At 28.0% G+C, this 17,601-nt stretch overlaps 1 protein-coding gene across 1 annotated transcript; it reads right to left on the reverse strand.

The window, feature by feature from the left end:
* Positions 1-1,188: 1,188 nt before the first annotated feature.
* On the reverse strand, positions 1,189-17,601 carry LOC119678014 (DIS3-like exonuclease 2). Its single transcript, XM_038089636.1, has 8 exons — positions 16,311-17,601; positions 14,877-16,257; positions 14,691-14,810; positions 13,846-14,384; positions 7,459-7,878; positions 6,635-6,679; positions 1,428-1,721; positions 1,189-1,307 (listed from the first exon to the last, which is right to left on the reverse strand). Exons 1-8 carry the CDS (start codon positions 17,320-17,322, stop codon positions 1,267-1,269), a joined length of 3,852 nt encoding a protein of 1,283 aa, XP_037945564.1. The 5' UTR covers positions 17,323-17,601; the 3' UTR covers positions 1,189-1,266.

Raw genomic sequence — 17,601 nt, forward strand, 5'->3', positions numbered from 1 at the left:
ACAATATATTGAATAGGTATTATGTTTTTTTTATTGAGTATTTTTTCCCTTCTCAAGAAACTGAAGTGAGAAAGTTACATAAACGAGCCATTGCACTGAGACTTATGTTAGGATTGTAAAATTTGTATATTATTAATATGTGATGTGTATAGTAAAAATATAAAAATATTTATTTATTATATTTATATTAATTCATTTTATATTATTTATATACATTTATTAATGATTATAGGATTTTTAACGATTAAGGATTTAGGACGTGTGCGAGTTAGGCTAAGTTGATGCTAAACCAAATGGGAGATTTTCTGTCCTGTAGCAACTAATATAAATTAAATTTTAACTAAACTAAGTTAAGATATATGTTATAATATTGAATATTCATAAGCACAAATATTCTATATTATAGTTTAATGCACTCTGCATAATTTTTAATTATATATATAGTTTATAATAGAATACATAGATATTATTAATCTATTTTTTACGTAGTGTAAAGTTATTATTTTCTAAATGTTTGCAATTTTATTTATTTTTAGTTTCTGTTCTTTATTTATATTAAAACTAATTTATTGAAATTAATTTAAGTGTGATTTTAACTTTAATTAGCTAATGTACGAATTCTCACACTATATATTAATTCATTATAGTTACATAAAAAGAGCAGCGCTACCTATGGTCACCTTAACAATTATTTATCGTAAAAACAAAAGCTAAGCGAACATACAATTTGTTGTTTGGGAATTTCGAATTTATGAATTGTTCTTATTATTGATAACCTTTGATTTCGTAGAAATATTTAACATTATTTTAAGACTTTCATAAAATAATTTTTTAAACATAATCTACGAAAAAAAAAAAAAATCAAAATATATTTTTTATGCAACTAAAAATGTTTTTTTATAAACACTACAAATAATCATAAAAAAATATTTATAAATGTTTGTGTTAAAAAAGAATATTGGTGAGTGTTGTACAAATATTCTCTTTTCAATAATTTATCAAATAAAAATCTTATTTAAATTTTAAACAAGTCTTCTTTTATTTTCTTGTTGATGAAGTTGTTTTTAAGAACATTGAGATTCCAACAAGACTGGAACCTTACAATATCGTAAAATAATTTAATAGAAACACATATTTTTACTTAATTTTTAATATTAACAGTACATTTCAAAACATATAAAATTAAATATTAGTTTAATCTAATATTCATTTCAGTAAAATTAACTTAAATTAATCATTTAAAAAACACTTATATCCTCCTAATATTTAAAGTGGCCTGCAGGTGCCCATACGAACAGCAGCAACATCTGAAAATATTTACAAAGAAAATCAATATAAAATTTATATTCTGTATATTTCTATATATATTCTATATATTAAATTTTAAATTCAATATATTCTATATTTGAAATAAAAAAATTACTCACTTAAGCCACAATTAATGGAACATTGCAGTCGACCAGTATTATGATAATTTAGCCCATCACTACCGCACACAGGATTATATTCCATTGTTGAAGGACATCTCTGTAAACAGGCCAGATATTGTGGAGAAGGTGTACTTGCAGCAGGTGCCGCGGTTGTGGTAGTCACGCCATTATCTCCATTAACGCCATTATCAAAATTAAATTGTGGTTGATTTGGTCTTGCCGGTGTAGGTGCAAATAGATCTCCCCAATTAATTTGTTGTGGACGTGCGTATATAGCAGAAAGGCTTAAAACTGTTAAAAATTATGAAATTATTATTTGAATTTATTGAAATCTAAGCCATTTTAACTTACAGCAAATGCAGATGCTTAAATAAAATTTCATTTTTATAATTTAATTTGTATGTCTTAAACGCTGCTCAGTCAATAAGAAACTGATTCTAAAATCAATCGAAACGTTGCTAATCAATGAAAACTAACACTGGTTTTATATGTAGACACTGCTCTAGATCTGCGCTACCTCTCACTTTTTCTCTCATTCCAATAAACAGTAAAATCCAAATTTATTGAATGCTCTTAAGTTGATTGTAAAGTTCTCAAATGCTTTCTGTTTATAGAAGCAACAGCTGAAGCTGGAATCTTAAGTGGAAATGTAAACATTGATTCTTAGTGCGTCATGGGCTTTGGAAAACCACTTCAAATTAATATTTTATGCTTTGTAATTAATTTTAAATTAAATTTCACGTTTTGATAAGGAGGAAGATGCGACTTAAGTTTTGATTGATGGCTGATTTCATTGAATTGAATATTTTGTTTGAAAATAAAACAAGCAGAAAATATCAGACAAAGCTAATAATGTACTTAAGAAGTAATAAATGCCAGAAAAAGGAAATATGATTAAAAAAAAAAACTTAAAAAGAATGTCATGTATTAAGCACTTGACTTATTGTATATTGAAATACAGTTTTATTATATGCAGCTATAGAAAAATAAAAATAATAATAGTGATAATGATAATGATAGCTTCAGGAAAACTTAAAATTTACTTAAATGTTGCAAAAATGTTCAGTCTTATGTTTACATTTCACAATTAACGCATTTTGCGATAAATTAATTAAACAGATAATTAGATAATTTTGCGAACAGTGAGACAAAACGAAAGATGAAGAGAGATATTAGATAATTTTTATATAAATATATTTATGATTTAATTTAAGCTTAAAAAATAAGTCAAATAGTATAATATATAATTAATTTCTATTTTTATTTACTGTTTGTTTTTTACAAATACTCGCACACGTGGTGTTCACACCGGAATGTTTCAAAGCAGCATTCTCTTAATAGTGGTCATTTACTGGTTAATTGTGCTATTTTGACAATTATATATATATATTTATATATATTTAATTCTAATTCTATAATTAATTAATTAATTCTAACTATAATAAGATTCAAAAGACTTTTTAACTTAAGTATGTTTCAACTTGTTTAAGAATTAAATATGTTAAAATCAATAAAATTACTTCCATTATCATTATTGAGAAATTCAGTCTGTTACGATTTACCACTGTTTGTAATGAACAGCTTTCGGAGTGCTGTTGAGGATAGAGGGACTTCTTCAAGAATCTAGACCTCTGCTGAAGTACCTGTTGTACTGCTAATTCTGAAACTATAAAAGTAATAATATTAACTAATTAATAACAATTTGAATAATTTTAAATGGAATCGCATTGAGAAATATACAAGTTAATTCAACAATATTTAGCAAAAATATACATTTATTTTGATATGAAAACATATTTGAGAAAGTGATTTATGCTTAAGCTCTCAGGTATTACGATAATGGAAAAGGGGAAGAGGCTTCTAAAAGTACTTTATTTTTCTTTATATACACATACACATAAATATAATATTAAAAGCTTAAAAAAACATATACTAAACGTAGATATACTATACTAACAAGCAATATCTCCAATTATAGTTTTTACAAAATTACACTTACATGCTATCATTGTAGTAAACCATCACCTCCTACTAATATTAAATAAAATGTTACCATAAATTGTTACCCAGCAGCTGTGTTTATCGGGGCCGTTTAAATCAATGGTTTCCATCGAATCTGATATAAGTGTCGAAATAATAACAATTACTGAATATAAATAGTGATGAAAAGGAAACGAAATAGAAAGACGAATATTAAGTAAAGCAAATTTAAAAGTTTATAATCGGTTTCATAGTCATAATTGCAGTGTATATGCTGACTTAAGTCATGCTTAAGTCGTCAATTTGCTTACTTAATTCAAACTTAAATTAGCTTTGAGATTTAAGTTACCACTATGAAATCGGTCCTTATTTGGAATTTGAACTTACGAAGTTTTGAAAATCTTTCTTAATGTCACGTTGAATGTGCTCATCAACTTTCTTAACCGTTCGTTATCAAGATGCATTTTATCAACTCCACAGATTATTTTTGAAGTAGATGAAATATTGGAATTATTAGCACTTGGCCGACTTGGCCGATAAAATGGAAGGCATTTACTATACTTAAATGGGTGACTTGAAAAAGGCCATTGATCTTTTGTCAATGTTGCTTCAACCTTCAGAGCTGTCTATACTCAATGTGTATGAAATCTTAATAGCCTCGGCTAGAAAGAATAAGATCATGAGCAGCAAATATATGTAATTTTGTTTTAAATTTTTTTGAGTTGTTAAGTCGAAAATATTTCGACTATACGTATACGTATACGATCGAAATAAAAGTTAAAATTCTGAAAAAAAACAAAACCGACTTTAAGCAAATATATGGTTGGATCTTCGGGGAGCATGATCATAAATAAAAAGGAGAGGAAGACTTTTAAAAAGTTGCTTTTATTCAAACTGTGCGTTTACAACAAAAACATAAGACTATTCTATTTTATACTACATTTTAGAAACCAATATCCATGCAGAACCTTGTGCATCTGGTTGCTTCGGAGAAAATCTAATATCAATCTGTGGACTCTTGTAAACCAAACAATAAATACCAAAACTCAAGAATCAAGTCTGAATACCGTTTAGTTGCAGAAACCGAATTACTACCCGCAAGTCATGACTTGAACTTGGAGAAGATCAGTGAGATACGAATGAAGAGAGGCATACTACTTTTAAATGGCATTCTTCCATATTTTTATTACAGAGTCAGTCGGTTTAAGTTAATAGGAAAATCTCTTATTAACTTCATTCGTAGTCATTGGGCTACAACTATTAAATTACTTACCACTCCGATGTTTCCAAGAACAATATGATATATATTTTATTCATTTTTGTGTGGTATTTGATTCCCACATAAATACTGAAATTTATACGTTTTCTGGAAAGTAGCGAGGTTAATATATATTGAGAAGTTAGTACAGATTATATATCATACCAATTCGTATTACAACATTTTACGAGTTGGTATTTTTGTTTCTTTTTGATCTAGTTACATACTTCTAATGTATTTTCGAAGATAAATGACAATCTGATTTTTTTATATATTTTTGTTACAATAGTTATATATAATAAAAATTATTGTGATACTTGCGAAAAAAAAACAAGATGCATAATAATACATGAGAACTATTGGACTGTTTGGAAAGTAATTTGTTTTTTTGAAATTTGAATTTTATTCGTTTTGGTATAATTAGCTTCACCATCCCCTCAGACAGTAGCACAGTTCAACGCCCATATGATCATCTGAGTTATTTATAACATCCCCATTTTAAGTCAAGATTTGACCTCATGAAAAGTTTTGTTGAGTCCGAAACAAGTGATAATCCGAAGTCACCAATTCTGGAAAATTATGTAGGTGCGGTAATATATTCCATTCAAAATTTACAATCTTTTAAAGCTTACCAAACTTGTATAAAATCTCCCATTATCTTGGTGGAACCTTGTATATTTTATATTGAACGATTCTGGTTTGTTTAGATTTAGCGAATAATTTAATTATTTGTATTTATGACAACAAATTTCAGAATTAATCATATTAATACTTTGTAAAATCTACGATTCACTAAAAATAGATAATATTGGAAAGTTTCTAAACACTAAAGAACATTTAGAAACCGATAGATGATTTTGTAAGAAATCCTCTGAAAAACCAAATCACTACTAGGTGAGGCATCTTAGAACTAGAATCCTAGCCCAATGCAACGTACCCTTAGGCAGACTTAGGAGTCTAAGGTAGTCTATGTGACGTCTAGGGTAGTCTATGTGGAGTCTAAGGTAGTCTATTTGGAGTCTAAGGTAGTCTATATGGAGTCTAAGGTAGTCTATGTGGAGTATAAGGTAGTTTATGTGGAGTCTAAGGTAGTCTATGTGGAGTCTAATGTAGTCTATGTGGAGTATAAAGTAGTCTATGTGGAGTTTAAGATAGTCTTTGTGAAGTCTAAGGTAGTCTATGTGAAGTCTAAGGTAGTCTATGTGGAGTCTAAGATACTCTTTTTGGAGTCTAAAGGTAGTCTATGTGAAGTCTAAGCTACACTGGCCTTCATAACTTTCCCTGACGCGACTAAGGAAATTTTTTCTGTAAGAAGATGTTGACTTATATGTGAACATTTAAAATTAAATCAAAACGTTTTATATGATCATGAACTATCGTATTCAATCTCTATGCATAGGTAAGACTTATTATTCGACAGCTAGCATCAATTAATGTCTTTATAGCTTTCTGTGGTCTTTCAGAACATGATACATCTTTAATATCAAAATTTTCCGGAATGAAATTTTGCAAACCAGTTTTTGTGCTGGTGCTCTCAGCTTGAACAGCATTTTGAAGTTAACTTAACTAAGTTGGGTTAAAATTTTATAAAATTTTATTCATTATTTATATAGATATAACCAAAAAATAAATAGAATATATATACAAAAAATAATATGGAACCGGCCCAGTTTCTAAAATAAAATATATAAAGAAAACTAAGTTACACCATTATTTTATAGTATTTTTAATTTTTAAAATAAATTGTAAACTAATTTCTATTCTAGATTCTTAAAAAAATGTGTGAAGATATGGTAATATATACATAATTTTTATATATATTATATAAAACATTTTAAAAAAATATTGAAATTAAAAATTAGTTTTTACAAAATTAAATTATTGCAAAAGGGTATAAAAATTAATAGTATATTAAAAAAATATAATCACATGTTTGTAGTTTAGCTTTAAACTAATTGGTTCCGTTATCGTCCTAAAGGAGCACAAGTACCCATGCGTACAGCTGATACATCTAATAGCGAAAGATAATGTTAAAAATCAAAATTGAAATTAGATATTAAAAAAAATATAGTTCCTGTTTTTCTGTATAATGGTATTATGTAGCAAATGAGCTAGTGTATATGAATCGTGTGAAATTGTGTAAAATCAAGGCGAATAATCGAGAATCTTTATCGCTTAGTAACACAACTGATCTTATAGATCTCGATGTACCACTGTCGCTTCTAATAATTTACTCTTCAAAATTAAGCAGTCAAATTAAATTTAACTCATAAAATAGATTAAACTTGTATTTAAGATTATGTGATGATTAGCTAATATAAACTTGAATCATCAAGAGAGACCGTCGTTATCATTAAATCCACACTCTGCGCACTTTGGCACGTAGTAAGTGGTAGACTTGTTTATCTAAATGTTTAAGCAAATGAAGCCTTATGAAGAAAGCAATGTGGTTTGAAAGATTTCATAAAAGAATGTAGTTTGTTAGCTGTAGAAACGATAGGCGGTAGAAGAGAGAGAGAGAGAGTTATAGTAAGAGAGAAAGACACAATAAAGAACATAGCAAGTTTTTGTTTGTAATTTATGTTCATTACTTTGATTATTCAATCACTGTAAGTCATAATATCAAAGCAGCTTATCATTTATGTTATCTATAACAAGTTACGCTTAGTAGGTATCACAGTGAACTCTAAATAAAACCAATTTTATGAGTACATGAGAAATGTTTGTTCTAGATGTATATGTAATCGACTTATCTTGGCTTTAGCCTTATTTTATACTTTTCAAACTTACTTAATCCACAACGAGAAGCACATAAGAGTCTTGCCATATTATGGTAGTTTTGATTATCACTACCACAAACGGGATTATATTCCATAGTGGTTTGGCAATTCTGTAAACAGGAAAAATATTGTGGAGATGAAGTTGTGACCGATTGAATTGTAGTTGTAGTTATAGGCGCTGGTGTTGTGGATAATATTTGCATGGCACTCAAAGAGTTGTCTGTTGGAAAATTGAATGGACGTGAGGGTCCTGAAGGAAACTGTTGTGGAAAGTTCTGCTGCTGTTGAAAACTTGGAAAGAATTGTCTTGGTTCTCGTGCAAAACCATTCAGTTGATTTATTTCAAAACTTGGATTTGGAAAATTGAATGCATTATTTTGTCTTGGTTGGAAAAATTGTGGATATGCATAATTGTATTGTGCAACAAAACCTGCGAAGTAAAAGTAATTAAATTTAATAGATAAATAAATATAAAAAACTTTAATTGTTTTTAATCCATTTTAACGTACCAAATAAAAATAAACAAATTGATATTAATTGCATTTTGTATAAAAAATAAAATTTTACTTAGTATTCAATTTAATAACTGACTTGCTTTACAGCAAAATAACGTCTGACAGATTATTTTAAAGCAGATTTGTTTTTAGTCAGCAGTCAGCAGAATATGTAGAATTAAGTACCTCTAAACTTGTTCTCGCTCATCTTTAAATTGTCGTCGGATTCAAAATATCGGCTCCAGTTATTGGCTTTAGCGGCTACAGTTTAGCACAAAATTTATTAAGCAAAAAATTCCCTGACAGTCAGAAACTTGTTAATCTTTCGTAGTTGAACTTGATTTTTTTTTTATCAGCTTAGTCATGCATAGTTGGTATCCAACAATTATACAATTTACAAACTAAACTGAATTAAACTAAACCATAGCACAGTTAAATAGTATCTCAGGTAAACATGCGTACGTGATTCGTATTTGCAGCAAAAGTGCTAATTATGAGTAAATACCCGCTTATGGGAAACTACGGCACTTCGGACAATCCCCTCTCATAAAAAGTGAACCACAAGTCTTACACCGGAATTCAACTGGGAAGGTCATTACTCACTTCCTCAAAAGGCGTCTAGCTTCAAAATTCTTGTATTAGCAAGCGCAGAGTTCAATGCACTTACTGTCGTGCAATGATTACAATCGCTTATATATAGATAATTGCAAATTATAATAAAAATAAATAAATTTATTAATATTATTCGGATTATGTATAGATAATATTATAATATATTGTATTGTGTTATTCATTTCATTGTCCTGATTTGGTAGTACTTTATCAATGGTAAATTCTAAACAGAACTGTCGTGCAAGACGTCATGATGTTATTTACGTTATTTTAACGTTTGCCATTTTTTAATATGAATCGTTTAATAACCGCTGAACATGTTAAAATATTAGAAATATTTACAAAAATGATGATTCTGTCATATGTACATTTTAGGCATTACGAGCATATTACGATCGAAATAATCGTTGATCTGAACAACATATATCATCCACATCATCGAAATACTCGATAAAAACTATTGCTGCTGTTAGTGAAAGAGTTAAAGATGATCCAAATTCATCAATTACATGGGGCCTGGGCCCGTTCATATAATTTATGCTTATGTTAAGGCACATCATGACGTATTTTGCATTTCCAATTAATCTTCAATCTCATAAAATTGAGCTCACACAAAAACTAATGCCAGCTAAATATGCAACACTGATTGGGTCTTTGAAAAACAGCATTTGGATACCGATATTTGGCATAAAATTTTTTTCAGTCATGAGTCCTAGTTTTTACTTAGCGGATATGTCAACAAACAAAACTATCGCATCTCGTTTAGTGAAAATAGACAAGTAACCGTCGAAAGATAAATAGTCTGGAATTGTAATATGTCCAACTGTTTTTAAAATGACTAAGGGGTGACACACTACTAATGCTTAACTGGGATTTAGCACACAAGACCGCCACACCAACCTAACCTAAATTGTGACTGATCACTTAGACCTTGAAGTCTGAACGCTATTGCTACACAATTAACAGTTTATTTTGGTGTGAAATTAAAGATATGGATGTGAAATTTATGTGGTTTCAAGAGAAAGATTCCGCAAGTCACACAATATGCCTTGTTTTCAGTTTGTTCTGCTTTAAATTTTTTTGAACATGTAATATATCGAGATTTAAATACGAATAACCATCAAATTATAGACAAGCCATTGTCAGCTATGCTCCAATAAGCTATTGATAATTATCTCAAAACGATCCGGTACTAAGTAAGATGTCCCATGGAGGATATTTTACAGATGTGTTTCACGCCTAATACTGAAGTCCGAACAATATATTGAAATAAAACTTTGGAAGAAACTTTGTACTTTGTATTTGCTTTCTGACGATTTATAACACTTATCTGACATGTTTCTAGACCGTGAAAATTGTTGTTTTGAGTTCAAAGTCTACTATTTTGAATAAAAAAATTAGTTTTATTAGTAGTTCTGTTTATTTTGAAATCCAGCTTCTATATATTATGAAATATATTGTAAAACTTTATTCAGAAATTAACTCTAAACATCGCTGTATTAAATATGCTAGTAGAACCATGTGCTTCAAATGTAAAAATTATTAATACACAAATTTTATTTAAGATATCTATATCGGTAATATGCACTTTAAACACAAGTGTAAAAAAGATTGCATTTAGCATATATTTTAGAATTTTTGATAGATACTAAGAAACAAAGGTCTGAAAACATTAGAAGCAACAAAAGCCTCTTTGGACGATAATATTGAATCTTGTCTACTTGAGTATTAGACATAAAATAGTTTTAAATTATAATATTGATTGAAATTTTTAAAACAAATAAAAAAATATTATACTAGTTTATTAGAATTTATTATATTAAATTTATTTATTATATATTTTTGAAAAGATTTTTACGGTTCTTGTTCTATATAAATCCGTTTTGAATTTCCTATTTTCTTATAATTGCTCATGGATTGGACCAACCTTTTTCTGTGACAGAAAAATATCTATATACACGTATATATTAAAATTAATATAAAAATTTTTAAATTATAAGAAATTTCAAAAAATTCAATTGCTAAATAAATCTCTATAGTGAATAAATTTTTTCTTAAATGAAATTTAAAATTTTTTTATATATCGTAATACTACGGTCTTTGCGCAAAAACCGAATTACGTTATTATTAAAACTACGATCACACTAGAAGTACAGTACACTAAGAAGCTTTATGTGTTGCCTAATAAAATAATCTAGTATAAATATGTTTTATCTGCTTAAATTTAATATAATCAATAAATATTATTATTATATTTGAAACTAACTCAAATTCTAATAAAGAAATGTTCTTCGTTTAAACATAATTTTTACTTAGTCGCATATATGCTTTACAATAAGCGAATTCATAAACCGAAGGAAAGCTTTCTTGCTCAAAATTTTTACAAAGACCGTATTAATATATTATAATACGGTCAATGAGAAATACATGAATTCAAGCACCAGCAAAAGTTAATTTAAATTTTAATGACGTTTTCGATTGGTAAATCTGTTGTAATTTCTTCAATCAAGATGTTTTTTTACTGCAAAATTCATTTTTGATTTGCAGATCCATATAACACTCGAGATTAATTTATAACACTGCACATTAATTTATAACACTCTAGATATTTTGTCAGAGTAGAAAGGTTACCCTGTTTTAACTGTTTTATATGATTTGACAGATAAACTGTGATTTAATTCGATATATGTATTTGTTAATAATATAAATGTTTACTAGTACGACTAAAAAATGTTAAATTACTCTATAAATGTTCGACTGAAGTAAATCCAGGTTTACCAATCGAAAACGTCATAAGCAAAATCTGGTTTAATTAATTTTAACTTTATACATAATAAATTCATACGTTTTATTTGAATGTATTAAAATATTTTAGTTTAATTAGTTATGACATTATGGCACTAGAAACTATTAAATTTTTATTAGTTGTTAGTAATATATTTTTGTACCACAATTAAATGGTGTTAATCAGTTTAAGTATATTTTCAAGAATATTTTGTTTAATTAATACACAATGTTATATTATAGAATTATTGTTGTTAAACTGAAAACTTGAAAATGGACTAGAAGTGTCATTAATTATTAATACGAAAGTCTGTAAAGTTAGAAAACAATTTAATTAGTGGACGATGAAATATTGATAAGTACGTGCAAACCTACAGTTGCGGTCAAAATAATAGCATCAATGCTAATTTCTCTATAAGATTTCTGTTGGTGTATCTTTTGAGGTATTCACACGTAACGGGTTTATCTAGAATATGTATGTGATTCAGAGGCTCCATATAAAACAATATTAATTTGATCAGTCCGCAATATGTTTAGCCCATTTAATTACTGGTCATTCTAAGTAATCTTCGGTGAATTTCTATGTCTTTGCCTATATACTCTTTAGAAAATAAGGATACATTACGTAGGAACTGTGTTATCTCGCATTATCAATCGAATAATTTCCACGGCCATAGTAACGTCAAAACCTTTTCAAGTCTATAACGAGAGTTAGTTTGGAATGTAGACTTTTAGTTTTCTGATCATTTTGGAGAGGTTTTACCATCAAGGAGCCGATTCTGCATAATTTTTCGTACTTCAGACATACAATCTTTGCCTTAATCTATTTCTGCTGACTATGACTTACATTTTATTTGAAACACAAAACAAAAAATATTTTCAGCGCCCTTTCTTTGATGCTATTTTTTGACTGCTTGTAGAAAGAGGTTTTTAGAAGCATCCGGAATTTAAAAAGTTCTATTAACATTTTTAAAGTAACCCAAATGTTGATTAATTAATATAAATAATAAATTCTGTAAAGTAAAATTTTGACTTTTTGTACCATTTTTTTTTTGACTGTAGCTGTAGATATATATATGATAAAAAATATTTTTTAATAAAATTAATATTATATCGAAAATAATTTTTGATTAAGTTAATTGTTACACAATAAGTTTATACCACACAATCTACATAAGATTGTAAATAAATTTTTTTTTTATTAATTTTACAAAAAGTTTATTTTATATCTAAAACACATATAAAAATATAGTATTTCACAAATGCTGTTGTCTTCATTCAAATTCAATATTTATATCAAATAATTAAGAAATTATTAAATAACAGAATAAAAATTAAAATACATATAACAGAAAAATAAATTTTGCAATAAGAATAAGAAAAAAATCAAAAAATATAGAGTTAATTGTATATGAAAATAGATGAAATTAAAGGAAACTATATACGGTTTAGGATATTGTCTAGTAGAGTCAACAATATAACAAAACATTTAAAAACATAAAATGTGTAAACATTTATATGATAAATATAAAGCACATGAAGGATAAATAAAAATAAATATATATATGTATTTAAAATAGGAATTTTGTAGGGATATAAAACAAGAAATAAAAAAAAAAATATGTATGGAACACATTAAAACTTGAATAAAAATGTAAATATTTAAATTGGAAGAATAGATATAAATGATTTATAAAATATTTTTTGAAATAACACAGTTTTAAAAAAAAAGGAACATAAAATATAAAATAAAATATATATAAAACATACATTAAATATACACAAAATGTATATAAAATATATATAAGATATATATAAAATATATTTAAAAAAATTTATAAAATATATGTAATATATATATATATAATATATATATATAAAATATATTTAAAAAAATTTATAAAATATATGTAATATATATATATATATAATATATATATAAAATATATTATGAAATAACAGAAAAATTTTTTAAAAAAATCACATATTTAAAATTACAGATGAATACAATAATGAATATACTCGTATATTTAATATAGGAAGAACATATTTCAATTTAGTAATATAACACAATAAAAAATAAATATTTTTTAGACTTTAAATTGCGTGCAAAAAAAAAATATTAAAAAACCATTCAAAAAAAAAAAATTAAAAGATAATGAAAAACTTAAAAAAATCATTAAAAAAAAAATGAAAAATAATATAAATAAAAGATTTAAAAAATGTAAAATAAATATATTATGAAAATCAAATAAATGATCACAGCGAAATTTAAAATTTCATTTGTGATATATATATTTATAGTAAAATAAAAACAAAACTGAAGAAATTTAATTTAAATAATAAATAATTCAAGAATTTTTAAAACGAAACCTAATTAGCTGAGAACTAAGCTATATAATATTACAAAAATATCTATTATAATGTTTGAACTCTGGTTTTAATGAATCTTAAACTTGGAATTTAAGATATTTTTAAGTTTTCAATATTTAAACCTAATTCCTTACCCATATTTTCATTTATATTTATGCTGTTTTTTCGTTCCTGATTATTTACTCGACTTTGTTGTTGTACAAAATTTTTTTTTCTGTTCCTATGTCTTACACGTTTTTTGGTGATCGGTTCCTTGCCAGACGTAACCAATAAACCTTGTAACTTTTCATAAGAAGAAATGACTTTAACAGTAACCAATGAAAGTATTTGTAATTTTAATTCTGGAACGCTTGGATCTTTTTCTTTAACTAATATAAATGATGGTGCATTTTTGTTATCAATCACAACTTCTTGATTTTTGTATTGAACTGCAATGTCTATGCCATTTTCAATACTGAGAACAGTCATCTTATTTTTGAATATTTCCGTTATTACGCAACGCATTTCAATGGATCCCTGATTCTTTATAAGACGTTTAAAATATACGAGTATTGACTCATCTCCAGCAGTTTTAGCATTGAATTTTTGATCATTACATACTTTAGCCAATTCCTTTAGTTCATCAACATCGCGTTTTGGCGGCTCCATATAGTTTAAAGCTGCTGCGAGCAGTCTATGAAAATTGTATATAATACATAAAATATTGTTAATAAAAAAATAATAGAATAATTTATTGAAAAACAGCTTTCTTTAATTTTAGAGAATATAGTATACATCAAGCGGGGAACACTCGCGACTTAAAGGTTATATTAAGCATTTTCAACCAAATTAGGAACGTAATTCTTCATTTTACTAATTCATTTTTAAAAAATTTCTAATTACTAATGTTTGTAATATAGAAAAAATGGAAGTTGTTTTCTATTCCCCGATGCCCACCCCTGAGGTTTACCATTTTTATCAATATTTTCCTATAACGTACCTGTGTACCATAACATCTGGGTAACGTCGTATTGGGCTAGTGAAATGTGTGTAAATGGGTATAGATAATGCATAATGCTGCATATCACTTGGTTTTGTTACGATACCACTACAGAAATACCTGCAAATACAAAAATTTATTATAAAAACAATATTCGGAAAAATCCAACGAATTTTTGCATCGTACTTTGCTCGAGCCATAGGTTTCGTTAGTAAATTGTTAATGTAAGCCTCCATTGCATCTGGGTTCTCTGCATGTTCACAAATCTCTCGCATACTTTCTTGCAAGGCTTTGGAGGTTTCATATTTTAGTGTCACACCAAACGTAAGTAATTTTTCATAGACTTTTTTCATTCCGTTGGTCAGTGGTGGTTCATGGTAACGCAAAATGGAAATATTTGGATACTTTTCATATATGAATTTCGCAACGGTTTGGTTTGCAAGTAACATGAATTCCTCAATTAAAAAGTTTGCTTCAATTCGGTCCTCTATTTGAAAACTAAGCGGTTCAGCTGTAAGTGGATCTAAAGAGAAACGCATTTTCGGATTATTTATTGACAAAGCACCATTTTCATAGCGTTTTTCGCGCAGCTTTACAGCAATTGAATGCAATAATAGTATTTTTGAAACTATGTCAGAAATTGTAAATCCATTAAGTATTGTGGGTAAATCGTCAATATCAAAGTTTTTTTCTGGATTATCAATGATTGTTTGTGCATGCTCGTAAGCAAATTGTGTGCAAGAGTTTAACACTGAACGTGTAAAACGAGGTTGAGTTAATACTTCTCCATTTCCATTCATTCGCCAAAATACTGAAAAAGCATACTTATCTTCACCCGGTAACAGTGAGCACTTGAAACATAGTGATTTTGGTAGCATATGTATAACATCATTCACTAAATATATTGATGTGGCACGATTTTTAACTATATCGTCCAGTTCTGTATCTTCTAAGAGGTAATGAGAAACATCTGATATGTGAACACCAACTTCGAACTCATTTTCACTTATCACTTCAATTGACATTGCGTCATCTAAATCGCGTGCTGTTAGTGGATCTATTGTGAAAATACAACATTTTCGTAAGTCTTCTCTATGAACTAAGTCTTCAGGCACGATTTGCAAGGGTTTGTTATCGAATATTGCATTAAACCGTTCTTCGTAGGGTTTTATTTCATGTAAACCATTTGAAATTAAAATAGCTTTCGTTTCAGTCTCAAGTTCACCAGCTTTACCGATGGGTTGTATTATTTCACCTATACAATGTCCATTAATATCTGTCTTAACAAATTTGGCAAGGAATAACATATCCATTTCTAGTTTTTCAATTTCTTTTAAATATTCTTGACAACTCGACTGTGGTATAAATACCATTGGTGTGCGTATGTCATTTGGTCTTAATTTATAATAATTTTCTCCATCGTGTAGCTTTACGAAGTTCCTGAAGCAAACCGCACCAATGAATTGACGCTGACTGCCCTCTTTAACAATGGCAATTGCAAACGCTTTGGGGCAGTGCATGACAATACTATTATTTAACCCATCTGATTCAATTTGGTCATCGTCATCTGAAAAAAATTAAATAAATAAAAAGTTTAAAAAAAGCTAAAATGTATCATACCACCGGATCCAGAAAGGTCAACAATTGTTGTAGACACAGGATTAAATACAAATGCACGTACAGTATCGCCTTCAAAAGCATACATGCGTGCTACAGGCAAGTATATAGCAGCGTCGCGTATTCCGCTGTTTCTCTCAGTTGATAGCGGAATAAAAGATTGGCTATTATTCTTGCGATTAATACGTATCTCTGCTTCTACGATACGACCTAAATCATTTTCCACAAGACGATTGGCATATTCCTCCAGATTCATTGAATAATTAAATATTAGAGATTCAGCAAGTTCTGTGCCTTTTTCGACATAATCCTTAACAGACGAATTTATATACTTCTCCATCTCATATTTAGCAGTTTTTTTTTTAGTTGGTTCCTTGATTTCAACAAGCCCATTAGTTTTAGTCGAATTGGCATTTCTTTCATTAAATTGATCATTTTTTGACATCTCACGATAACGACTACATGTTGGTCCATCTAGATCATAAACAAATATTTGACGACCGCGCAAGTTGGGTATTTCACTCGCACACTTAATTACACTCTCTTTAAGATTTGGATTTTGTTTAACTATTTCTGTTATTAACTTGATTAGTCCTTCATTATGTTGGGAAATATCTTTTCGAGTGCGCGGTACTGCAAATGTTTCCCTAACTGATTTGGTTGACGTAACGGAATTTTGCTGTGCTTTTCTACTGAAATCTTCGGTTGCGACTGCGGCTTTTCTCTTTTCTTGTTTACGCTCTACTTTTTTACTGACATCTTTCATAAATGATTTTATTAAATTACGAGCGCAAGCGTCATTTTCTGCTGACAATCCTAAAGAATGTCTTGTTTGTTCTTCTTGGATCTCCAACATTTTCCTTCTTTCGTTTAATGTCTTACGCACTGTATTAATTTTTAAATTCATATCAGTTCTCTCCGAACCATTATTGTCGATTTTATTTTTTAATGTAACTTCAGAATCCGATTCAGATTTGTTGGAACCATTTCCACTCTTCTTCCTTCTTGGCGCCATTTCTAGACTGTGTGTTCATTAATACTGCTGAACTTAATTTTATAAATTTCTCTGGTTGCGAAATTTCACAAAACCGTATTCAACTAAAATTATTCTATGATAGAAAAGACTCCGCTTCCAGCTGACAAAGATTCCCAATAACAATAAGAATTAGTGTTGCAAACTGAGTAAATGGCTGAAATCGATTTCATAAGTCGAAATGAGCACATTTTCACAAAATTTTGAAAAACAACCCATATTACTACATTAAACACTTTTATATCGAAAATTCATTGCTTT

Source organism: Teleopsis dalmanni, chromosome 1 (genome assembly GCF_002237135.1).
Source record: "Teleopsis dalmanni isolate 2A chromosome 1, ASM223713v2, whole genome shotgun sequence".
Taxonomy (NCBI): domain Eukaryota; kingdom Metazoa; phylum Arthropoda; class Insecta; order Diptera; family Diopsidae; genus Teleopsis; species Teleopsis dalmanni.